At 41.5% G+C, this 25897-nt stretch overlaps 1 protein-coding gene across 1 annotated transcript in view; it reads left to right on the top strand.

Annotated features, from left to right (window-relative positions):
- Positions 1-24627, top strand: part of EPYC (epiphycan) — a 53058-nt gene extending 28431 nt beyond the window's left edge. Inside the window, exons 3-7 of the mRNA XM_060245170.1 lie at positions 6917-7070; positions 15165-15323; positions 15604-15806; positions 20105-20200; positions 23811-24627. Of these exons, the coding sequence (XP_060101153.1) occupies positions 6917-7070; positions 15165-15323; positions 15604-15806; positions 20105-20200; positions 23811-23981 (783 nt within the window). The 3' untranslated portion in view covers positions 23982-24627. The remainder of the gene's footprint in view (positions 1-6916; positions 7071-15164; positions 15324-15603; positions 15807-20104; positions 20201-23810) is intronic.
- The last annotated feature ends 1270 nt before the right edge of the window (positions 24628-25897 follow it).

Below are 25897 nucleotides of genomic sequence, written 5' to 3'. Positions count from 1 at the left end.
CCCCTCAGACATACAAAGTTCTCCATCAGCTTACAGTCTTGTAGTAGAACTTTTTCTTGAATCTTCTTTATTGTAATATCTTGATTTGTAACTCTGTTTTCCACCTCTTGCATCTTCTGTGTTGTTGCTTGTGACTCCTTCCTCAGGTCTTCAATTTCTTTCTTGATCTCTTTCTTTACAGCTTTAGCACTGGAATTTATTTCTTTTTTTAGCTTCTTAGTTATCTCTTTTGTTATTTCTTTAGTCTCTTTAGTCAACTTTTTCTCACTTGTAGTTATCAGATCTTTCATTGCCTTTGTTAATCTGGCCTCCATAGAATCCAGCTGTTCTTGGGCAGTCTTAGACATTTTGTCCTCTACTGAGCCAGCTCTTCCACGCATTCTTAGTTCGTATTTTGTATCAGACATCATTCTTCCCATAGCATATAATAGACCCCATGTTGACCTCACCAAACTACAAACTGATAACAGAGTTCAATAGATTAGAGCCTGCCCTCTTCAGCAAGCCCAAAATCACCATCCTCAGAGCTTCCTGGGCCAAGATATTAATATTTAAAGTTTTGTAAACATTCAAAATGGTGTCCACAACTTTTTCAGACTCCAACTCTATGATTTTTTTGGGCTAGAGTAGGCCTGGAGGTCTAGGATGTGCCCTCCCAGCGCTGTTTCCTGCCTCTCTGGAAATGAAGTCCCGTTCTCAATGGTTTCCACTCACACAATAGTTTGTCACTTCCTGTTTCCCAGTTGCAAGCCAAGGCTTTGTTATGATGGAGGATTATTTTTTTTTGCAGAAGCCACAAAGGTAAACAAACCTTTTTTTTTTTTTAATTCTACAGTGCCTATTAAAGTCCCAAAGCCATGATTTCACCCCCAGCCTCTGTAACACAGCTTTACTTCTTTGCAAATAGTTCCAAATCTTTGTTTCTTTAGTTTAAAAATGTTCTTTTAATCCCAGAATGAGAGATAAGAATTGTACCTTATCAAGTGTCCAAAACTTCCTTATACCGATCGTTCCAATCTTCAGTAGTCTATAGTCCATAGAAAGTTGGGGTTGGGTGAACTTATATCAGCTTAATGACTCCAAAAAGCCTTTGTAGATGTTGTTATGCGATTTTTCATGGGAGATTCTTCAAAGCCGAAAAGAAGCCCCAGCAGGACTCCTCGCCAGCCAAAGTTAAACTCCTCAAAATCTTGCAAGCATGTCTTGGACTCTTCCCATAATGGGGAGGGTAGACAGTAGGTGATAAAAACACCTTTTATGTCCAGAAGAAAGGCGTTGGTGCACTCCACGAAAGGGAGATGCATTAGTTCCCCATCTTTCCAACTCCGGAAGCCAGAATTCTTACACTGTCAAAACAAAATGGCCATCATAACTTGTCTAGAAGCTTTACCATAAAGATTACCATAAAATTATGGATCCTCATGATTTTAACATAGGGTTGTCCAAAACATTGCCAAATTGTATGTCACATTTATATCTACACAGTGCACAATTTAAAGCACGAATCATTGCTTTGTGTTGTTTAGGAGTGGGCTTCTAATTGACCCCCACCCATTACTTTGTTCAGAGAAAGTTGAAATATGACAGTTAGAGACCTGATCTTCAGACCTCTGATCTTCAGCTTTGCCATATTTCAGCCTGTCCCAAGCTTCAGGGGAAGGGGTTAGAAACCCACTGTGGAATAGCTACCAATCAGTTTGATTTGGCAACATCTTTGAATATACACAGCTTTTTAAAAATACAATGCAAATCAGTTGGCAGACATTCATGGTTGTTCAGTAAGAACCAAATTGATCAGGTGATCTGATCAATATCTTTGAACACGATAATTTGGATTGTTGACTTGTTTGCAGCAAAATTTGCAGCATCCCTAAGTAGATGTGTAAAATGTCTTTATTTGCTACAGTTAGGAAGAGCTGCAAGATAATTCTATTTCAACGGACATTTATTGGAGGGCAAATTACATTGTCAAATTTGCCAGTGGTTTTAATCTGTGTTTGGTTTTAATTTGTGCAGTTGTTTATACTCCCCATGTCCATTCTTCATTTTTAATTTGTATTGGCTAATTTTTATTTTTACTTGTATGAAGAGCTTTTTTGTAGAAAAGGCTCAGCAGGAACTCATTTGCATACTAGGCCACACCCCCTGAAGCCAAGCCAGCTGGAACTGCGTTCCTGTGTGTTCCTGCTAAAAAAAAAGCCTTGCTTGTATGTTTATTTTTATCTTTTTAATAGACTTACATTTTTATTATCTTGCAACTCAGTATTACATTGATAGCTGCTAAGTCTAAGGAGATAATGTGAGATATAAATGCTTTGTTGGAACTTTCTGTCTGGGGCAGTGATGCTCTGTATTCTTGGTGCTTGCGGGAGGCACAGTGGGAGGGCTTCTAGTCCCACTGGTGGACCTCCTGATGGCTCTTGGGTTTTTTGGCCACTGTGTGACACAGAGTGTTGGACTGAATGAGCCATTGACCTGATTCAACATGGCTTTTCATATGTTCTTATGTTTTAAATTTTTAAAAAAGTTAGAACTAGGGTTATAGTTTCAGAATAATCATTACCACTGTAATTTAAAGTGGAAAACAGGGACACAATGTTCTTTGCTTGCTGAAAATCACTTTCTGGACTTTAGGTATTAAAAATGGTGTTAATAAACTACAACCCTAGGCCAGCATTTAGCTCCATGGGCCATTTCAGCCCCCAGCCCCCAAGCAGGTGAAGGAATGGGTTTGTGTGCCCTTCCTAGGGCATGTGAAGCCAAAGGGGCACCCCTTACTGCTCATTCCACTGGAAAGCAGGGGTGGGAGGAACCCTTGTAGTTCCTTCCCCCCCCCAGAGCACTCCCCCCCCCCCAGTGCCAAGCAAATGAGTGCTTTTTAAAGTGAGTTCCCTTAATGTATGCTTGAAACATTATTGAGAGCTGGCATGGGGTAGTGATTGAAATGTTGGATGTGGGCCTAGTCTGCTGAGCCTGCTTCAGCGGGGAGGGCAGGATATAAACCCAATAAAAGAAAATAAAAGAAAGAAAGAAGCTCACCAGTTGACCCTAAGCCCATCACCATCTCTCAGCCTAACCTATCTCACAAGGTTGTTGTTGTGAGGATAGAGTGGAGGAAGGAAGAACAATGTGCTAAGCTGTTTTGTATCCCGTTAGGGAGAGAAACAGGTTATAAATATTTTTTTTTAAATGTAATTATTAGTAGTACATTGGTATCTTACTTTTTCTTGTGGTGCATGCACTCCAGAACTATAGAATGAGATAGGTCAGAATGACTGAAGATTACTTGCCCATGACCAAAACCTTAATATTTAGCTCCAAGTCTTCAATGCTTTTTAAACAACATTCCCATGTATTGTTGGAATTGAGACTGAATATTGACATCATTTTGTCTTATATACATAACCCCAGAAACGCTTTCAGTCATTCAGATTCTTGGAAAAGTTTTGCATTCATAACATTTATTAAAAGTAGCTACTCTCTCACTAACTTTATATCTGTATGCAATCTCATATTCTGAACAAACTTGATTTTTACAGCAGCTTTCTTTTTTTGTGGGATTGATTGCCAGATTTCTCCAGGTTGATTAATATAGCATGAGTGAAAAACAAAGCTTTACCAATAAAAGTTTCATTGTATGTCAAATCTGTGCTGGCTAAATCAAGCAACTGAGACATGTTTCTGCTTTAGACATGTGGGATAGTTACAGAATGGACAACTGTAACAATTGTGTTCTAGAGCTTATGTGCCATCTAGTGGTGGAACAGGATTGTGACTCCACCATCTTTTATTATTGAGACCATTTGTGGTGGATATGTGTAAACCAAAGTTCCAAAAAGTTAATGACTGTGTCCCTAACCATTGGCATGTTATTGGGATTTTTTTTTAACAGGGCCACATCACAAATTGCTTTGGAAAGGTCCTTCACTTAAATCGTAAGCAGAGTTACACCCTTCTGAATACACTGATGCCAACTGTGCTTAGGATGGCACTGACAGGCTCAGCAATAGTTTGTCAAAGCCCCCCTCTCTACATCTTGAGCTAATTATGTTAGCCAGGTGCTGTAACAACAATAATAGTATCACAGAGAGAACCAGTATGATGTCATGTTAAGAGTGTTAGACTAAGACCATGGAGACCTAGAATGAAAGCTCCACATAGCTATAAAGTGACCTTTGCCAGTGTCTCTCACTCTGCTTTAACCTATCACAGTGGGTAGTTGTTTGGATAAACAGAAGTGAAGGAATTTGTTTACTTTTTCCTGAGCTCTTCAGAAGATAAAAAATGAGAGATGGATAATGAGATCATATAAACATAACGAAATAGCACATTCTACAATAAGGAAGTATGGCAATTTTGAATTCAGTGGCACCTTTAAGACCAACAAAGTTTAATCTATGTACAAGCTTTTGTATGCATGCACACTTCTTCAAATACATTGAAACAGTTTTCCTCAAGCCTTACATACAAGTACTGGGGGGAGGGGAGGTTAGTTGCCAGAAAGGGTAGTTAAATTCAATGTGTATAAGTAACTGGGTGATATGTTTAGCTGACATAAAGCAGTTGGTAAGACTGGTGAATGGCAGCAATTAGCATAAAATACATGAGTTAACAAGCATATGTATAAACTAAGTTTGAGACCAGTGGCACCTCCAAGACCAACAAAGTTCAATTCTGGGTATAAGTAAGAACTGAGAGACTTAATATGTGTAGATGCACACTTCTTTAGATACATTGAAAAATTTCCTCAAGCACTACATATAGGTGTGTGAGGGGTGGAGGTGGGGTGAGTTGCCAGGATTGGCCAATTAGAATCAAGGTGCATAAATACAGCTACGATTGGAATAACACAGTTGGTGTTACCAGAATTGCTGTGGTCTCCTTTTTTATGGGGGGAATTAGCAGAGGTAGACCATAGGTAGAGCTATTTTGGAGTGGTATCTCACCAGGTAAATACCAACATCCAGTTTCAGAAAGAAGACTCCAGATTTAAAATACTTTAAACTGGTTACTTAGAAAAATATGTTAAATACAATCACACTTAAAACAATCAAAATACACACAATCAAGAACTAGGAAAATCAGAAGGGAAAATAGTGACTTTGAGGAATAGTTACAGAGGTGATACTAGCTTTCCAGATGTGCAGATGTAACCTTGTTGTGACATCATGCTGTACTATTGTGCTATCTTATTTATTATTACCATCATTTTATTATTGGTCAGATAGTTGTTTATTCTATAAAATGTGCCCTTCCTGCCTGTGATGCACTTTAATTATTGTTTCTGGTTTTGTTAATTTTATTGCATTGCTTTTAGACTTGATTTGTGGGTTTTTATTGTTACTTAAATTATGCTGTGATCCACCCTGAGCCCGTTTACAGGAAAGGGTGGAATATAAGCCTACAAAATAAATAAATAAAAATAAATGAGGGGAGCGACAAGATGGCCAGCATCTTGGGTGTGTGGTTGGATCCAGGAACACACAACACACTGAGCATGGACAAAATTGGGTATATTTGTACCCCCAAAATATATCCTGAAGGCATGGCTGGGTGTGTTAACTGGTTTATACAATTGTTTGATGGAATCCCCATTGTGTGGTGAGGGTGAGCTGAATGTTTCCTGAGTGCTGGACACAAAAGTATAATGTCCTCTGTTTGCTCTGAGAATGAAGCCAGAAGAGATGGGGGGAGGTATTTGTGAAATTCCTGCATTGTGCAGGGGGTTGGACTAGATGACCCTGGGGGTGCTTTCCAACTCTATGATTCTCAGTTTGAAACAAAAGGTGGGAATGGTTTCCGGATGGGTGTCAAGAAGGAACATGAGGGTTTGATGGTTGAGATTAATTTTATTTTGGTTTCCTGAGGATGAGGCAGGAAGGAAAGGCGAGTTAGTGCAAAGGGTTTTGCACATTAACACAGAGTAACACAAAAGGTGTTTGGATAGGGTTTTAGCAGGCATGAGAGGATTGGACATATGCTGCCTGCTAGCTATAGAAATGCAGACAGTATACCTGGTAGAACTCATTGCTTCTGAAATTCCATTGCAGGGTGGGGAGGAAGGAGACAGGGGCTAGCCTCAAGGATGCCTGTTTTGCAACCTCAGACAGAAACCCTTTTTAGAGAGCCTTGGCAGGCTTTTAGCTCAAGAAGAGAGTGTTCTCATTTGATCTGGTTTTTTTTGCAGGATTTCTGGTTAAGGTCAGAATATGGAGACCCCATTGTTTATCGGGGTGTTTCCATTTGTCAGGCAGTGCCTCTTGGCTACATTGGTAAGGTCTGTGAATGGCAGCAAATTAGTATACAGATAATAAAAGAGTTAACAACAGATGTGAGAACTGTGTTTGAGTCCAGGGGCACCTTGAAGGCCAATGAAGTTTTATTCTGGGTACAAGTGAGAACTGAGTGACTCAGCTTGTGCAGTGAGATAAGAACCCAATATCTCTGTTAAACCCTGGGGATTCCATTGTCCTGAGTGCTATAAGAACTTGTAATTCAGCAGTCCAGTCTGTTTCTGACATTTCTTTACAATAAACATCTACTCTGAGATTTCCCCATTGAATGCCTCAGAATCGTAGAACTATAGAGTTGGAAGGTATCCCCAGGGTCATCTAGTCCAACCCCCTGCACAATGCAGGAAATTCACAAATACCTTGTTTTAAGAAAGAAACAAAAACAGCAAAGATTCATCTTGCAATCTGCAGAAGGCACTCAACACATTTTTTTTCAAATTGAATGGATGAACCTGAGAATATAACTCACATTCCTGTCTCTTGAGACACAGCATTATCCCAATTGCAAGTCAGAGATGTATATCCAGCTTCTAATGTGAATTAATGGAAAATCAATATTAATGCAGACATCTTAAAACCACAATATTCCCTTTCTCTCTGTGTATGCATATCTTTCTTTCTAGGTAGAGATTGGAACAATGTTCCCATCCATAACTAGAGAAATTTATGTACCTTCACCACTGCCAGAAGAACCTGAAGAAGAAGCATCTACATCCAAACTTATTGATGGTTCCTCACCTCATGAACCAGGAATTCTTGGTCCACATACACATGAAGGTCTGTAAAAAGAAAACTGGGGCATAATTATGTTTTGCTTAGTCTGCCAGATTTAGGGTCTTCAGTTCCAGTCAACATTATCATGCAAGGGGTCTCCAGGTATCTTTTGCATTTTCACTTTACCTTTTTATCTCTCACTCTACTTTGGGGTACTGAAAGAAAATGTTTGGGGTATTGAAAGGACTGCATACCTTCATATGTACTTGCCTGTCAGTTACAGTCTTCCACAATGACTCTGCTCTGTGTTGGTCTCTGTATCAGATGAGAGATAAGTGGCTGCAGTTTCTAGGTAAAATCTTAATCCTTTGTGATTTGTGTTGAAAGACATCTTCTTCTTAATGTCCTGTGTTAAAATAACCTTTTCCCATTCCCCCTTGGGATGGCCTTACTGTGCATTCCTGTCCAAAAGGAAAAATTTGCATTCCACATGTTTCCTCTCTGGCCCCTTTGGGTGTAACAGACAAGCAACATGTGAAATGATTTCGGCCCTGCTCTGGCCTCACCGCAAAGCGGCTGCGCACTGTGGGGCCGTTCTTTGCCTCCTCGGAAGGATGGGAGGCTGGAGAGCCTCCCGCCCATCCGGGTGCTGCAGGCAGGCAGCGCGTCGGGACTATTTATAGCCTCGACCCCGCTCAGCCAACACAGTCTTTTTTGGCTCTCGGCCCACCCACCCACTCTGTGGTAGTACAGGTTTGACCGGTCGTCTTATTAGAGGCCAGGTAGGAATTTTTTCATCTCACCTGATTGGCCTGCAGTGAGGTGTTTTTCGCCTACCTTGTACTGTTGACAGTGGTGTGGAAGTTAGGTAGGGAGGTTTAGTTTGGTCACTTGGCAGAAGGAGCAAGGGGTTTATACCCTGCAGGTGAGCACCCAGGCATCTGCACCTGCTAGTGCAGTCGATACGCAGGAGCAGCAAATGGGCTTTATGGCTCAATGCTGTATAATGTGGATCATAGTCGTGCCTCCCCCTAAATTCACCTCCTTCTGGGTATCGGGGTGGAAGTTTAGGGGAGGGTAGTTTTGGCCTGGCTGGCCCGGCATTAGCCATAGTCTTATGGCTCGTGCTGGGGGCAGTGTAGCTCGCCCCTTTGTTGGACTTGGCGGGGTTGGAGGAAGACCCCAGGGCTTGTCCAACTGCAGGTAGCCCTTGCCATGTTAGTTGTGTTAATTAAATAAAGTGGCCCATTTCCCAATATTCTGTGTCAGCCTCTTTATTCCGACTGGGGCGGGGGGGGGGGGGCAAAAACTTACTTTAGCCAGAGTCATTAGTATAACTAAGACTTTGTGCTTGGAGCTTTATGGTTCTTTCCTTTTCTTTCCTTCAACCACCTCCTTTCTGCCACCTATGAGTTTGGAGGTATGAGTTCAGAGCTGGGTTTTTGTTCATAGATACAAGGCATTTCTCCACAGCCTTTGATTTTCCCTTGGAATGCATCACGATAAGATTTTTTTTGTCCTAAAGAAAGTTTGAGAAAAACAAACAAACCAATTTTTGATAAATTATATTTGCTTTTCAGAAGTGCTGTATACAGAAATGCTATAGCTACTTAGTTGAATTCAACTGGATTTTCAGTTGGCAAAAAAGGGGAGGATAGAGTCTGTTTTACCATCAAAAGGGATTTCCAGGGTATCATGGAACCTTCATGGACAAAAGCCATGTGGAATATGGTATGGCATAAGGAGGGGGATTAGAACTGATCTAGCTGCCTGGATCCAACCCATTACTTCTAAGCAATCCAAGATAACATAAGAACATAAGAGAAGCCATGTTGGATCAGGCCAACAGCCCATCCAGTCCAACACTCTGTGTCACACAGTGGCAAAAATTTTTATATATACACACACACTGTGGCTAATAGCCACTGATGGACCTGTGCTCCATATTTTTATCTAAACCCCTCTTGAAGGTGGCTATACTTGTGGCCACCACCACCTCCTGTGGCAGTGAATTCCACATGTTAATCACCCTTTGGGTGAAGAAGTACTTCCTTTTATCCGTTGTAACCTGTCCGCTCAGCAATTTCATCGAATGCCCACGAGTTCTTGTATTGTGAGAAAGGGAGAAAAGGACTTCTTTCTCTACTTTCTCCATCCCATGCATTATCTTGTAAACCTCTATCATGTCACCCCGCAGTCGACGTTTCTCCAAGCTAAAGAGTCCCAAGTGTTTCAACCTTTCTTCATAGGGAATGTGCTCCAGCCCTTTAATCATTCTAGTTGCCCTTCTCTGGACTTTCTCCAATGCTATAATATCCTTTTTGAGGTGCGGCGACCAGAACTGCACACAGTACTCCAAATGAGACCGCACCATCGATTTATACAGGGGCATTATGATACTGGCTGATTTGTTTTCAATTCCCTTCCTAATAATTCCCAGCATGTCGTTGGCCTTTTTTATTGCAAACGCACACTGTCTTGACATTTTCAGTGAATTATCTACCACGACCCCAAGATCTCTCTCTTGGTCAGTCTCTGCCAGTTCACACCCCATCAACTTGTATTTGTAGCTGGGATTCTTGGCCCCAATGTGCATTACTTTGCACTTGGCCACATTGAACCGCATCTGCCATGTTGACGCCCACTCACCCAGCCTCAACAGATCCCTTTGGAGTGCCTCACAATCCTCTCTGGTTCTCACCACCCTGAACAATGTAGTGTCATCCTCAAACCTGGCCACTTCACTGCTCACTCCCAACTCTAAATCATTTATGAACAAGTTAAAGAGGATGGGACCCAGTACCGAGCCCTGCGGCATCCCACTGCTTACCGTCCTCCACTGCGAAGACTGCCCATTTATACTCACTCTCTGCTTCCTATTACTCAGCCAGTTTTTGATCCATAAGAGGACCTGTCCTTTTAGCAACCTTCTTGCTAAGAAGTGCAATATCAATATAGATCAGTAGTGTGCTCTAAGCAAATATGCTTTTAGTCAATTGTGGAAGGTACTTCAGGACTGGCACCTGGCAGTACTGTTATCAGCTCTAATGGATTCCAGCAACTGTAAGGACACTTAGTTAAAACAGCTACAAGTTTTTTAATGAGTTAAGTAAACAGGAAAGTTTCGGCTGAGAAGGAGTGGGAAGTAATAACTTGGTTCCAAAGATACTTACTCCTTCTCAGTTGAAGACCTTTTAGGTTTGCCAGTAAAACTGCAGGAATGCCCTCCCATGTTCCAGGCCTTTCTTCTCAGGGTTCTCCTGGCAAAGTCTCTACCCAGGGCTGAACCCCCTTCTAGGCAAACTAGGGCATTGCCTAGGGCACAGATGGTCTAGGAGCACAGAATTGGAGGGGGTCATTCCACTTGACTCTCCTAGGCTGGCTACTGCCTCTCTGCTCCCTTCTGGTTGGAGCACATTCAGCTGCCGGCAAGGGAGGTGAGAGTGGCAGGTTTCAGGCTGGGCTTCCCAAAGGCAGCTGGCTTGCTGCCTCAAAGGGGCATGTGAGCATGGCTGGGCCATCCCACCCTCCAGGAGCAAGTCTGAGCAGCCCAGCAAAGGCAGGTGAGGTATGGAGGTGGGGATGGTGCCAGCCAGAGAAAGAGCAGGCTGTTGCTTGTGCGCTGGAGTGCCCTTCCTGGGAGCAGATCCTGCCACTGGACTGGGCAGATGCTGCCACCACTGCCACCATGCTACTTGCCAGGAATTGGAATCCAAATCCTCTTCTTCAGTTTCCACACGCACCCACTGATGTTCTTGCAGCTCTCATAGGCTTGTCTCTCCTGTAGTTTTCCCTTCTCACCTCTCCTCTCTGCTTTCTCTTCCATTTTCTTTGCCCTCTTCCTCTTCCACATCAGAAAAAAAGACAACTGTTACATAGGCCAGGATCAGAACTGTTGGGGAATGTAGTCCCCTCGGTAATTTCATTACATAAGTATCTCACATTGCTTGAGTACTTCCTGTCAGAAGCCCTCCTGCTGCCCCTGTTGCCTTCCTCTCTATTGGTAAGGGGGAGCTGGAGAAAGAGAGAAGAGATGGAAAGAAGGATGGTGTTGAAATCAGAGGGAGAGAGAGTAAAGAAGTGGAGCATGAGGAAGAGGACACAGGCTGGAATAAAAGGAACAGGGAAATGGCACAGGGTTGCCAGGACTCCCCGGCTGCTAGTGGGAGGGGGGGGTAGGATTGCCCACTTTAAGTTGGGAACTCTTGAAGTTTTGGAGGTGGGGTCTGGGGAGGGACCACAGTAGAAATGCCAGACCCCCTTGGTGGAGGTCTCCCACAGAAATTAAAGTGAAATGGCTATATGACCCAGAAGTGACATAGGTACATTGGGGATTTCAGGGGCAATGCTCTGGTTTTTGGGCAAAAACTTCATGATAGAAGTTAATTCTACCATAGAGCTTTGCCCAAAAATCAGAGAGTTGCCCCCCCCCCAAAAAAAACTCCATCCCTAGCATTCCTACATCACTTCTGAATCATTTAGGCATGATACTGAAATGCAGGTGTTCCTCCCTACTCTAGAAAGCACACCTCCTGCTGGCTGCTTGGAGGAAACTGGCAGTTCTAGATCTCAGTGGGATACAATGCAATACAGTTCACCCTCCTATGCAGCTATTTTCTCCAGGGGATCTGATTTCTGTATTCTGCAGGTAAGCTGTAATTCCAGGGATCCCCATGTCCTGCTCAGAGACTGGCATCCCTAACTATGAATGAATGGTCTTCCTCCTCCTCCAAAATGTCATTGGTCATTCAGTAGTAATGCTATATTTGTCAACTCTTTTTTCTGCCCGTCCCAAAGACACAATTGCAGTATCAGCTTTTATCCAATAGCAATGAAAGGTTTTCCAATGTATTTCTACTTTTTCTATAAAAGGTGATACTTTTCAGTTCCCCCATCTCTTTTCAAAATCATTCTCAAATTCACTGTAGATGGTATTTCTATTAACCATTACTGTGTCTTCCTCAAAAAAGACTTGTGAAAATTGCAACATCTACGGTAATTACATCTGCACATGTGCTACAGTGGCAGTTGGGCTGTTCTGTGTAATAGTCCACAGCTTTCAACCAGCTTTAGAGGTTAACAAATAACAGAAATATTTCTTGATGCCATTGTTCTGAGTCAGAAATGATAATTTAAAACAATTCTAAGGAAATTGAGGTCCGTATAAAAAAAATCAATTTCCTCAAAAAATCATCAAAGAGCATTTCAGTTGCATAACTAAATGTAATCAAAATTATTTAGGAATTTTTTTGCAGGCATTCAGATCCTTAAAGTACCATACAGTATGAAGAGGTCACAGGGAATGTGGCCCTAAGAATCTAGGAGAATTTTTTCCCATTATTGATAAGACATTTTTATTATTTGATCAGTGTGGTAAATGTTACTTCACATCATGAGTAATCTCTATAAAATTAACAGTTTTGGGAAGGAAGTTTTGTCAATATTCAGTGTTTAGCTTCCAAACTGCCTCTCCAGATTGGATAAGCAGCAGTGAATCTAGGTTTTTTCAGGTTATATTTCTGTAAGATGCTCAGCTTCTGAGCATTGATATGTTGATGTCTGGCTTGGGTGAGGTAAAATATCTGTACACCTGTGAGTGATAGCAGACTGTCATGTTCACAATAGTTTACAAGAGCACTTAGACTACAATCTCCTGGAAAATCCTTGTCACGTGTTTAAAATGAGGAGAGAACTTTTTCTTTTGGAGAAAAGCAAAACATTTGAGGAGAGGTGAAGCTATTCAACTGAGACTATACCACTGATAGCCATGAGGTAAATGGAAGTAATTATTGAAGTTTATTTATTGGCATATTTAGGGATAAATTTAGACTCAGGGGAATATTTGTATTTATTCTTTTTTGCTCGGTTACTATTCATTTGGTGATGGAAAGTGCTGTCAAGTCACAGCTGACTTATGAAGGCCCTGTGGGGTTTTCAAGGCAAGAGACATTCAGATGTGGTTTGCCATTGTTTGCCTCTGTGACATGACTGTGGTATTTCTTGGAAGTCTCCTATCCAAATACTAGACAGAAATGACCCTGCTGAGCTCCTAGATCTGATGAGATCTGTGGATTTACCTGCTGTTTTTTTTTCTTTTGTAACTAGTAACTTCTGATAAGAAAAACCTATATTTTATTCCATCTGTGTCATGTAATTGCTGTGCACCCTCACAAAAACTTCACCGTTCATCTTAAAAGGAAATGGAGAAGGGAATACATACATAAATATATACCTGTTTCTCTTGCCAACCCTAATTGAAAGAAGAAATGACAAGTCCTGAGTTGGTTAATGGATGGGTGGGTGTGACAAAAAGAATCAAAGCAGGACACATATATACAAAACTCAAACTTAGATAACATGATTTAAAGGTGGAATCCAAGAGGTGTTCAGAGACTTTTACTTTCTCTCTGAGGCCTTCTACAGCTCTACAAGATTCTCACACTCAGTGGTGGTGGTGGTTGTATATAACTGGCTTGTGTTCCAGCAGTTTGCCTTGGACTGGGGAGAAAACTTCCCCTGGCTATTTTTTTCTCTTTGTCCTTGCTAGCAGGGATGAGCATGAATTGGGAAAATCTGGTTCATTATGGTTCATGGCATGTTCATCATGAACTTTTAGGCATTGATTCAGGTTGTGATGAACTGGTTCAGGTTGTGATGCAGTACAATCCCACCCCCCACCCCCACCCCCGGTATGCTAGAGACACCAGACTCAGGAGTTCTCTGGCTGATTATCCTCCAAGTTTGGTGAGGATTGGATTTACGGGGTCTGAGTTATCCTCTTGTTACTTTCCTGCTTTCTCATCTCCCCACTTCCTTAGAGGAAGTGGTTAGTACCAGAGGCAGCCTGCCAGCCTGCCTTGCTAATAAGCCTCTTGCCTGCCCTGCAAACCTGGTCCCAAAGCCAGCAATCAGAGCAAGCTAGTCAGTGAGTCAACAACAAGTAGAGACAGAGACTAGCGTTGCTCCATCCTCAAGGCTTCTGTTTCCCCCTGGTGCAAGCTATTTCCTACCAGTTGCTCCACAGGTGCATTTTGACATGGGGCTCCTTCCAATTGCCTATGTGACATTGCAATTTTTAAAAGACCGTATGACAAAACCGCACAGGGAACTGGAGGGAGCCCTGCATCAAAGTGCGCCCACAGAGCGCACCCCACATTTCCCCGCATCAACTATATACAACTTTGGGTTCCTGCGCAAGCATGGTATTGGTTCATGCAAACCGGATGGGTCCGTGCAATTGGTGCGGGCAGCAGGTATTTGGATCCTGCCGCCCATTGTTTCCAGTTCCCCAAGCTCAGTCCTATGGCTCCAATGAGCGTGGCAGGAACTCACACACAAATAATCTTCCCTTTGGTCCTCATATACAACAACTTCTCTTAGAAGCATAAGGATTCAGAGATACGCATGGACTTAAGTACTTCAGTACTGCCAGTTGCATGCCTCGCATGGGGAAAAAAAAACAACACATGGGGGCCCATTGACAATAGAGTTCTGTGTGCCTAGGGATCTCTGCATCAATGACTATAATTATTTGAGAGCCAGTTTGGTGTAGTGGTTAAGTGTGCAGACTGTTAAGTGGTTAAGTGTGCAGACTTTTATCTGGGAGAACCGGGTTTGATTCCCCACTCCTTCACTTGCACTGCTGGAATGGCCTTGAGCTTGTCCTTGAAAGGGCAGCTTCTGGGAGAGCTCTCTCAGCCCCACCCACCTTACAGGATGTCTGTTGTGAGGAAGGAAGATAAAAGAGATTGTGAGCCGCTCTGAGACTCTTGAATGAAGGGTGGAATATAAATCCAATGTCATCTTCTATTTAAAAATTATAACCAATTTTCTTATTAACCTTTTATGTTTCTCAGCAAACCTAAACTGACAAGGCATTGACATAGATCTATTGCAATAAATAGAATTTTTAAAAATGCTTTTTAAAATCCTAAATTGGATATCCTGTTGGTTCATAAAGTTGATTGTAAAGTGCTGGAATGGCAATGTGTGTATATCTGTGCATCTTCAGAGCTGACTCTAAGATTTAAAAAACTGTATACTCAGATTTCATTGCACAGTTTTTGAAACAGGGTCATTATTTAGATTAGTGCAATTTACGGTGTGTGTGTGTATGTGTGTGCCCCAAAGTAAATTCTTTTTCATTCCATGTTCTAGGCCTTCCAACTTGTCTGCTGTGCACTTGTCTGGGTACTTCTGTGTACTGTGATGACCGTGAACTTGAGGCTCTCCCGTCCTTGCCCAAACAAACCACCCATTTCTACTCCCGCTACAATAGAATCAAAAAGGTCAACAGGGATGACTTTGCTAACCTAAGTATGGATAACTCTGCTGACAAAAACTGGTTATCATTTTCATTTTAGTACATGCTGTGGGAATATTTATTCATCTTGAACAATCTGATGGTAATATACATTTTTAGACTAAAAATCAATAACCTGTTAAATAATGAGGATTAATACTTTAGAAAAAATTATATCTATAAAAATTGCAGTAGTTTTTATTAATTTCATTCTTTTACAAAGGCAGAAATACAATCAAGAGTGCTCTTTAATTTTATTATAATAATATTGTGTTATTCATTTTCTCCTGCCAGGCAACTTAAAGAGGATTGACTTGACTTCTAATTTAATATCTCAAATTGATGAAGATGCCTTCAGAAGTCTGCCGCAACTACAGGAGCTGATACTGCGGGATAACCAGATAAGGCAGCTTCCAGAATTACCCCCAACGTTATCATTCATTGATATTAGTAACAACAGGCTTGGTCGCAAGGGGATAAAACAGGAAGCTTTCAAAGTGAGTTTAGAATTTGATCATTCATTTTTTGAAACATTTATGCTGAAAAAGCATAACAGAACTCCAGATGGACCTCTCGTGAGGCAAGAGAAAGCAGCTTCTTCCAGCAGTGTTCTTGGGTGCTACTCAAGATAGTAGAGTGGGATCCAGACAGAGACGAACTTATACAGCATGCTTTGCTGAAAGTTTTCCTAGTTCTTCTGTGCAGCTATAATATAGTGGGTCCAATGCAAGGAAGAGATGAGTTGATAGTGATCATAGCTCTTTATTAAGTACAGCATAGTATAGGGCTGCACTAAAAAACCCCTGAGGAACTGGGCCAACGGGGCCAACTTATATACACTTCAAGGTTCCCGCGCTAGCACGCCATTGGATCATTCAAACCATCAAGGGGCCAGTGATTGGAGCAGGGCAGCAGGTATTTGGATCCTGCTGCCCATTGTTCCTGAGTCCACAAGCTCAGTCCTTACGGCTCCACTGAACCAGGCAGGAGCACCCATAATAATCTTCACATTGGTCTTCATACATAAGAAGATGAAGAAGATATTGGATTTATATCCTGCCCTCCACTCTGAAAAGTCTCAGAGTGGCTCACAATCTCCTTTACCTTCCTCCCCCACAACAGGCACCCTGTGAGGTGGGTGGGGCTGGAGAGGGCTCTCACAGCAGCTGCCCTTTCAAGGACAACCTCTGCCAGAGCTATGGCTGACCCAAGGCCATTCCAGCAGGTGCAAGTGGAGGAGTGGGGAATCAAACCCTGTTCTCCCAGATAAGAGTCCGCACACTAAACCACTACACCAAACTGGCTCTCCATAACAGCAGCTTTTCTTTATTTTAATGATACCTGAACAGGAAAATGTATTGGTACATTGTGCTCCATTTTATATGGCACATGCATGTGTAGGAAAAGGCAGTAGGAAAAGAGGAAGACCCAGCATGAGATGGACTGACTCAATAAAGGAAGCTATGGCCTTCAGTTTTCAAGATGTGAACTAGGCTGTTAATAATGCAATGTTTTGGAGGTCATTATAATGCATGGGATGGAGAAAGTAGAGAAAGAAGTACTTTTCTCCCTTTCTCACAATACAAGAACTCGTGGGCATTCGCTGAGCAGACAGGTTAAAACGGATAAAAGGAAGTACTTCTTCACCCAAAGGGTGATTAACATGTGGAATTCACTGCCACAGGAGGTGGTGGCGGCCACAAGCATAGCCACCTTCAAGAGGGGGTTAGATAAAAATATGGAGCAGAGGTCCATCAGTGGCTATTAGCCACAGTGTGTGTGTGTGTGTGTGTGTGTATATATATATATATATATATATATATATATATATATATATATATATATATATATATATATATATATATATATATATTTGGCCACTGTATGACACAGAGTGTTGGACTGGATGGGCCATTGGCCTGATCCAACATGGCTTCTCTTATGTTCTTATATTTATTTAAATGACGCAGTGCACTTTGGATCTGCTGGCTCAGATACTGAAAATACTTTGAGATATCCCTGGATAGAAAAATGTAAATAAAGTTAAGCTTTAAGTTAAGTTAAGATGAACCCTTTGGTTCCTACATACTGTTTAGCTTTCACATAGTCAAGGTTTGGTTGTGTGCTGATGCCACCAAGAGCAGATGAAGCTAACAGAAAAGATTCCTTGCACTTTTAGCATGTCAGAAAGAATGATTGTTTTAAAACAGATCCAGGTGTTGGTCTGAAGCAGAACAAAGTTTGAGTCCAGTGGCACCTTTTTTAGATGAACAAAGTTTTATTCAAGATACAAAGTTTTATTCAAGGTGCACGCACAAAACATTTCATACATATAGTTAGACAGTGAACAGTAAATTAGTGTAGAGCAGGGGTGGCCAACGGTAGCGCTCCAGATTTTTTTTGCCTACAACTCCCATCAGCCCCAGCCAGCATGGCCAATGGCTGGGGCTGATGGGAGTTGTAGGCAAAAAACTTCTGGAGAGCTACCATTGGCCACCCCTGGTGTAGAGCATAATGAAGAAGTTTAACAGATTCAAGGACAAACAGGAATAACAAATTTAGTTTATATGGTTATCTTTTATTTGGGTTTAATTCTGGGGGTAAACATAGTGAAGGAAATAAATATGCCAAAATTGAGACTGATGGGCACATGTAACCTTAATTGTGGAATGCTGAAAGTAAGTAACTGAGACCCTGCATTACAACATCTTCTTTGAAGTGGGTGACTGGCTGCGCAGTTATCTTCCCTGTCACCATATCAGAGAACTACATTCTGATCTACCATTCCAATTTACATTGCATTCTGCTATTCATTATGTAACAATACAATCTACTATTCTAATCTATTATTCCAAATAAGAAATAAAATAAAAGAGAATGCATGGTCCTTCAGCAGGTTTGGTGAGAATACAGATGTGAGGGCTGAATGAAGTTAGCATATATAGTGAGATAAGAAACCAGTATCCCTATTAAGTCCTGAGGGTTTCATTGTTCTGAGTGTTGTAATAACCTGCAACTCAGAAATGCCCCTTTCTAGGTCGTTTGTGAAGTTTCTTTGCAATAAAACAACTACGGTGAGGTCACTCATTGAATGTCCTAGAAGACTGAAGTGTTCTCCTAAACGTTTCTCAGTCTTGTGATTCTTGATGTCAGATTTGTGTCCATTATCCTTTGGCATAGGGTTTGACATGTTGCCCTATGTAAAGAACCGAAGGACATTGTTGGCATTTTATGGCATATACAGTGTTAGAAGATGAGCATGTGAATAAGCCTGAGATGATGTAGTTGATATTGTTAGGTCCACTGACTGTGTTGTCTGGGTATATGTGGCAGCAAAGTTGGCATCTGGGTTTATTGCAAGCTACCAGTGTCCAGGTTCAAATTCAATGTTGTATTATTGTGGGAGAGTTGTTTGAGACTGGAAGGCTGTCTGTGTGCAAGAAAAGGTTTGCTCCCTAGTACTTGTGAAAGAAAACTGTCATTATCCAGTAGAGGTTATAAGTCACTGATGATGTATTGAACAGTTTTTAGTTGAGAGCTGTATGTGACCACTAATGGTGTTCTGATATTATTTTTTTGGGCCTCTCTTGCAACAGGTTTCCTCTGGGTGCTCTTATAGCTTTGTTAATCTGTTTCTTGACTTCATCAGTTGGGTACTTTAGTTCTAAAAGGTTTGTTGGATCGTATAAACTAAGCTTGTTATTCCTGTTTGGTCCTTGAATCTGTTAAACATCTTCGTTATGCTGTATGCTAATTTACTGCTCACCCTCTATCTTTATGTAGGGACTGGTAACTCCCATTTCCTTGTATCCAAAGAAGTATGTGCACATGAAAGCTTATACCTTGGATAAAACCTTATTGTTCTTAAGTGTGCCATTGGACTCAAACTTTGTTTTAAAACATAAAATGGTATTGATAGGATTCAGCCAGTGTTCAGGGCTGCAAACAAGCATGGAGTAGGCATAAGAGTTCATTCCCCCTTTAACACCAAAAAATGTTTGATTGATTTTATCTTAATTAATACACACACAAGCTAAAGTGCTGTTCTTTTGCCATTATATGGAACATGTGACAAAGAAATATATGCACATACACTTCTGACATTGGACTCACATCTTTTAAATTGAGACATTATCCTCAAAGAAAAAGGCAGAAGTTATGTGGCTCTATCTTCTAATTCTGCCTTTCCTGTGATGGACAAGGCATGGGAAGAGTAAGAAGTCCACTCTCAAGTCCAGCTCTTAAGATTTGACAAGGCATCTGAACTTGTGGACCAAACTAGATGGACAATAGAAGATTTATGATGGGATGTTGCTCTTTTCCTCATGGGGTCAAACACATAGGCACCGCACATGTACATTCATGTATGTTTTTCCTTGAAGGGCAAATACAGCTTGGGTTTATTTATGTGCATGTGATTAGATAGGGATGATGGCATAGAACAAATGGTTCAACTATGCCTTTTCCAGTGCTCTAATCCGGTTTGTGCTCCCTACAGCTATCTTTCACTTTAAAAAGTGGGAGATGGGTACCCTGCCATCTCACCAAGTCTGACCTGAAGAAATGCAATAATGGTTTTTTTTTCCCAAACACGCTAAGAAAGCAAGCAAATCAAACCCACTGTGCTGAAGTTTTTACACAACTGTGGCCCTGGCATTTTTAGTGACTTCACTAATGCTTCAAAAGAAATAGTACCTTGAAAATGTCTTCATTTGTCCTTCGGACTGGCTTGGAATAAGGCTAAATAAAATCACCATGGGATTGGTGGAAATAATTTTGTTTTTATTTTCTCCAGGATATGATTGATTTGCACCATCTCTACATCACAGATAACAACCTGGATCATATCCCACTTCCACTCCCTGAAAGTCTCCAGTCCCTTCATCTTCAGGTAGGTTACAATTAGGGATGTGCACTCAGCTTAGCAGAGCCAAAAATGAATGAATGAATGAATGAATAACTCATATATTGCCTATATGACACTATACAGGCTCCCCAGAAGTCGGCTACCCAAGATATTGCTGTATACAGCAATCCCAAATGTCAGGCAGAACTCTGGCTTCCCTTTAAGTTTAAGTTTATTAGATTTATATCCCACCGTCCCTGCCGGAGCAGGCTTGGGGCAGCTCACAACCAGTAAAATCAGAACAGTTCACATACATTGCATTATAAATGAAAATAAACAAAACAGTTAAAACAGTCTGGTGCTAATATCAGTAGATATTATTACATTTCAGATGGCATTCAGTATATAAGATGTCATTCCCTACTCCCAAATCAGTCATTCCAGGTAGGACCAGAATCAATGGGTTGAAATTAAATCAAAAGAGTTTCCGGCTCAACTTCCTGACCGTTAGAGTGGTTCCTCAGTGGAACAGACTTCCTTGGAAGGTGGTGGGCTCTCCTTCCTTGGAGGTTTTTAAACAGAAGCTAGATGGCCATCTGACAGCAATGAAGATCCTGTGAATTTAGGGGGAGGTGTTTGTGAGTTTCCTGCATTGTGCAGGGGGTTGGACTAGATGACCCTGGTGGTCCCTTCCAACTCTATGATTCTAAAGGCCAGCTGGAATAGTGTCGTCTTACAGGCCTTGTGGAACTGGGCGAGGTCCTGCAAGGCCCTAACTTCTTCCAGTAACTGATTCCACCAATAGGGGGCAGCAATTGAGAAGGCTCTCTCTCGTAGACTTTAATCTTGCCTCCCTCGGCCTGGGAATCACTAATAGATTTTGCATCCCAGATCTAAGTACCCTCTGGGGGATGTGTGGGGAGAGACAGTCCCTAAGGTAAATAGATCCTCGGCCATATAGGGCTTTAAAGGTGATAACCAGCACCTTTTAGTGAATCCAGTATACTATTGGCAGCCAGTGCAGTTCCCGCAGCTCCAGCTATATGTGCTCCCACTTGGGGAGCCCCAATAGCAGCCTAGCCGCTGCATTCTTCACTAGCTGCAGTTTCTGGGTTCAAGACAGGGGCAGCCCTATGTAGAGGGCATTACAGTAGTCCAGTCTTGAGGTGACCGTTGCATGGATCACAGTTGCTAGGTCACAGTGCTCAAGGGAGGGAACCAACTGCCTCACCCACCTGAGATGAAAAAGGTGGATTTGGCAGTGGCTGCTATCTGGGCCTTCATTGACAAGGATGGTCCCAGCAGCATCCCCAAGCTCCTGACCTTGGACGCCGTTGTCAGTGGTGCCCCATCAAAAGCCAATAAGAGAATTTCCCTGCCTGGACCACCACAATCCAGACAAAGGACCTCTGTCTTTGTCGGATTCAGCTTCAGTCGACTCAGCCTAAGCCATCCTGCCACAGCTTGCAGCAGCAGGTCCAGATTTTCTGGGACACAGTCAGACCAGCCATCCATCAGTAGATAGAGCTGGATGTCATCAGCATACTGATGGCAATCCAGCCCATACCTCTGGGCAATCTGAGCGAGGGGGCGCATGTAGATGTTAAACAACATCGGGGAGAGCACCGCCCCCTGAGGCACACCACAATTAAGTGAGTGTCTCCGAGACGATTGTCCCCGATCACCACCCTTTGTCCCCAACCATAAAGCCACTGTAAGGCCAACCCCTGAATCCCTGCATCAGTGAGACGGTGGGTCAGCAACTGATGGTTGACTGTATCAAACGCAGCCAATAGGTCTAACAACATCAGTACTGCCGAACTGCCTTGGTCTAGATGCTGCTGGAGGTCATCCACTAGGGCAACCAGTACTGTTTCCGTCCCATGACCTGAGCGGAAACCGAACAGATGGGAATCTAGGATGGAAGCATCCGCTAGAAAACTCTGTAACTGTAGTGCTACTGCCCTCTCAATAATCTTTTCCAAAAGGGGCAAGTTCAAGACTGGCTGGTAATGTGCCAATTCAGCTGGGTCCAGTGTGGATTTTTTCAAGAGAGGGCGGACCACTGCCTCTTTCAGAAGTGTTGGAAAAAGCCCTTCGGAGAGGAATCTATTAATGATATCCCATTTAGGACGTCGAAGCTCCATCTGGCAAGCTTTAATCAGCCTTCCCCCTTTCTTTTTTTGCTCCACAGCCACAGAGTGATCTCTCCATTGTACCCTATGGGCCCATAAGGTATAATGGAGAGACTCCAGAGAAGGAATTTAACTTTTAACCCCCTTCTCTCTTTGCTTAAAAAGTCTGTCTGCCTTAATAAGTCAGTTTCACTCCCCTCTACTTGGGAGCATATAGATGCATAGGCAAAGCCAGAAATTTGGGATGTTGTTGAAGAGTAAGAGCACCCTGAAAGTCTTAGAAAATGATGGGGAAATTTAAAGTGAAAAATGAAGAAAATTGCTTACCCCCCTGAGATTCTACTTTATGGCCACAATAATTGATTTCATCGTACTTAGGAGTGCTCCTATATTAGGTTATGGATGCTTCAACTGAGGTTAACTTGTGAATATTCTGATACTTAGACAGTATATAAAACCATAATTCAGAAGCCATCTTGATCTTCCTGAGGAAGAAATTATAATTCAATTTAAATCTGAAAAGATTCTCAAATGAACATGTCTCCTCATTCATAAATCTATTATTTTTAAAAAACACAATTATCCCTTGCTTGTCTCTCACATGGGATACCCACATTAGCTCACAACAACATTCTCCCTGCCTCCATTTTGTTATCACAGTAACCTGGTACTAGAGACAATGACAGGCTCAAGGTTACCCAGTGATTTAGAAAAGCAGGGATTCTAATCTTGGGGTGATTTCCCACACAGCTTACCGAGGAGTGAAGTCCCTCCTCACCGCGCAGCGTCTGCTGGGATTTCCCACCAACTGCTCCACGGAATCAGCAAGTGCCGGACCTTTCACGTCGCTAACGTAAACTAGGTTTTTAGCGATTTCCATTTGAGACGCAAAAGGTCCGGCACTTCCTGATTCTGCGGAGCAGTTGGTGGGAAATCCCAGCAGACGCTGCACGGTGAGGAGGGACTTTGCTCCTCGGTAAGCTGTGTGGGAAATCGCCCTAAGTCTCCCAAGTACTAATCTGACACATTGGTTCCTCCTTTATTACATTATTTAGGATGAGGCCAAGGTCAGTGGAAACTTTTGCATAAACTTGTGCACAAATAAGATCATTCATTCATGGTGTCTGAAGTCCCATGTTGGATTCTGCACCTGTTCAGAGGGAATTCAAGGAATTGTGTAGATACTTCAAATGTCACAAGAGTAAGGGATATCAGTCGAAATATAAATAAATAAATAAATAAATAAATAAATAAATAAATAAATAAATAAATAAATAAGTAAGTAAGTAAGTAAGTAAGTAAGTAAGTAAGTAAGTACCTTAGGTGGCAGGGCAAATGCTCCGTTGCTCAAATGTTGTCTGCTCCTCTATGATTGTAGCAATTGAGAGTTATATAAGCTTTGGATAGCTCCTAAAAGAAAAATGGGATTTTTGGGCTTTATGGAGTAAAAAAAAAAAAGTGACATTAGCTAATTGCATATTACCATGGAATCTTCACAGATGTTCCTGTTTTCTTTTTAGAACAACAACATACAAGAAATGCATGAAGATACTTTCTGCAAAATGAAAGATTATTCTTACATCCGTAAAACTCTGGAAGACATCAGATTAGATGGCAACCCCATTAATCTGAGCAAAACCCCTTATGCCTATATGTGCCTACCACGTTTGCCTGTTGGAAGCCTTTTTTAAGCTTGGACATTAATCAGAATATCAATAGTGCTTCTGTTGAAAATGAGCATGTTGTTACTTTCTGAAGCATACTATATTAAAATTCATAAACATGGAATATGGTTTCATTAATGTAACATAAGGAGCCAATAGCCATAATCCATTGTGTGCAATGCTGAATATAAGCCCATTTTCTGATAAAGAACAATATGCTTCTATGTGATATCCATTTATAGTAGATACAAAAGAGTGCCGATTATCCAATGAGCAGGGCAAAAGAGATTAGTAAACAGAAATTTTAAAGAAGTTGGGTGTTTATGATTCCTGTTCACAGTTTTATCTACATTAATGATAGTAGCAAATTTATAAGAACTGTATGTAAATAGTAACTGATTTATGCTATCTTGGATTTTAATTAGCTTCCCCATCCCTGATATGTGCCAGTCTTTCCTATACTTTTTGTGTCTTACAGGATCAGGTCATTTTTCTGAACTGTTAATATTAAAATGAATATGTTCCTTTGTAAAATGTTGATCATTGTTTTGAACCAGAAAGAAAAATGTTGAAAAGCTACTTAAAAACATATGTAAAAATGTGCACTATGCATATCCATGCTTTTGTTGTAATAACATGACCATATAATAGAGTAAATAACACCAATCTCTGCTTTCTGTATTTCTGCTCAAACAGTTCCCTTACAGCAACAATAAAACAATTTTTGAAATGGTTTTTAAGTGTTGAATATTTCTTAGATAATATAAAAGAGAGTGAACAGTGATGGTACTCTAGAAATTGTACAGAATATTCTTATTTATTTTAATACTACTGTGGGAGAAAGAGTGTTAAAATATGAAGCACCATTCCTTAAAATATGCTTGGCATGGATATAGCCCAAGGATTGTTCCTATAATTTAGTATTCTCCTTCTATACACATAGTATTCTCCTTCTATACACATTCAAAATGTTGAAAAGCTACTTAAAAACATATGTAAAAATGTGCACTATGCATATCCATGCTTTTGTTGTAATAACATGACCATATAATAGAGTAAATAACACCAATCTCTGCTTTCTGTATTTCTGCTCAAACAGTTCCCTTACAGCAACAATAAAACAATTTTTGAAATGGTTTTTAAGTGTTGAATATTTCTTAGATAATATAAAAGAGAGTGAACAGTGATGGTACTCTAGAAATTGTACAGAATATTCTTATTTATTTTAATACTACTGTGGGAGAAAGAGTGTTAAAATATGAAGCACCATTCCTTAAAATATGCTTGGCATGGATATAGCCCAAGGATTGTTCCTATAATTTAGTATTCTCCTTCTATACACATTCATTTCTATCTAACACCCATTACCTAGAATCCTCTGCAAGGCCCTTCAGTGTCCCAGTAAGTGCTGTTCCATGATCTTAATTCCCTGAAACAGATAGGCCATGAGTCTGTGATGAAGCACATGCTTAACTTGCAGGTGGAATGTGAGGGCGATCTGGCTTCAACATCTGTCACCCCATTGATTGCCAGGGTTGATTCGGCTGATCTGGCTGGCTAGGTGTCCCCTACCTCCCTGACCACTTCATGTGCATCCCTCCTGAAGCTGTGTGCTCGGTAGAGGAGGACGACCATCCCAGATAGAAGGAGTGTACCATTCTTCAGTCAAGGGTAACTTGCAGGTGTCCTAGATTCACAGTGCCAACCTAACATTATGGTTTTCAATTAAAATTGAGGGACATAGAAAGATATAGTTCTGCTTAGGATGGCACTTGCAGTTTCTGTCATCTCCAGATGTAGGGTCATACACAACAGATACTGGGAAAGACCTTTGGAGAGGGGAAGCTGGAGAAAGACCTGATTCACTAACACCATCAACAGGGTTTTCTGCTAGACCCATCCCAAGGGGATTGAACTATGTAGTTGCTCAGATTTGGTGCTAT

The sequence above is a fragment of the Heteronotia binoei genome, chromosome 8 (genome assembly GCF_032191835.1).
Source record: "Heteronotia binoei isolate CCM8104 ecotype False Entrance Well chromosome 8, APGP_CSIRO_Hbin_v1, whole genome shotgun sequence".
In the NCBI taxonomy this organism is placed as follows: Eukaryota; Metazoa; Chordata; class Lepidosauria; order Squamata; family Gekkonidae; genus Heteronotia; species Heteronotia binoei.
This window is presented reverse-complemented; position numbering and strand designations above follow the sequence as displayed.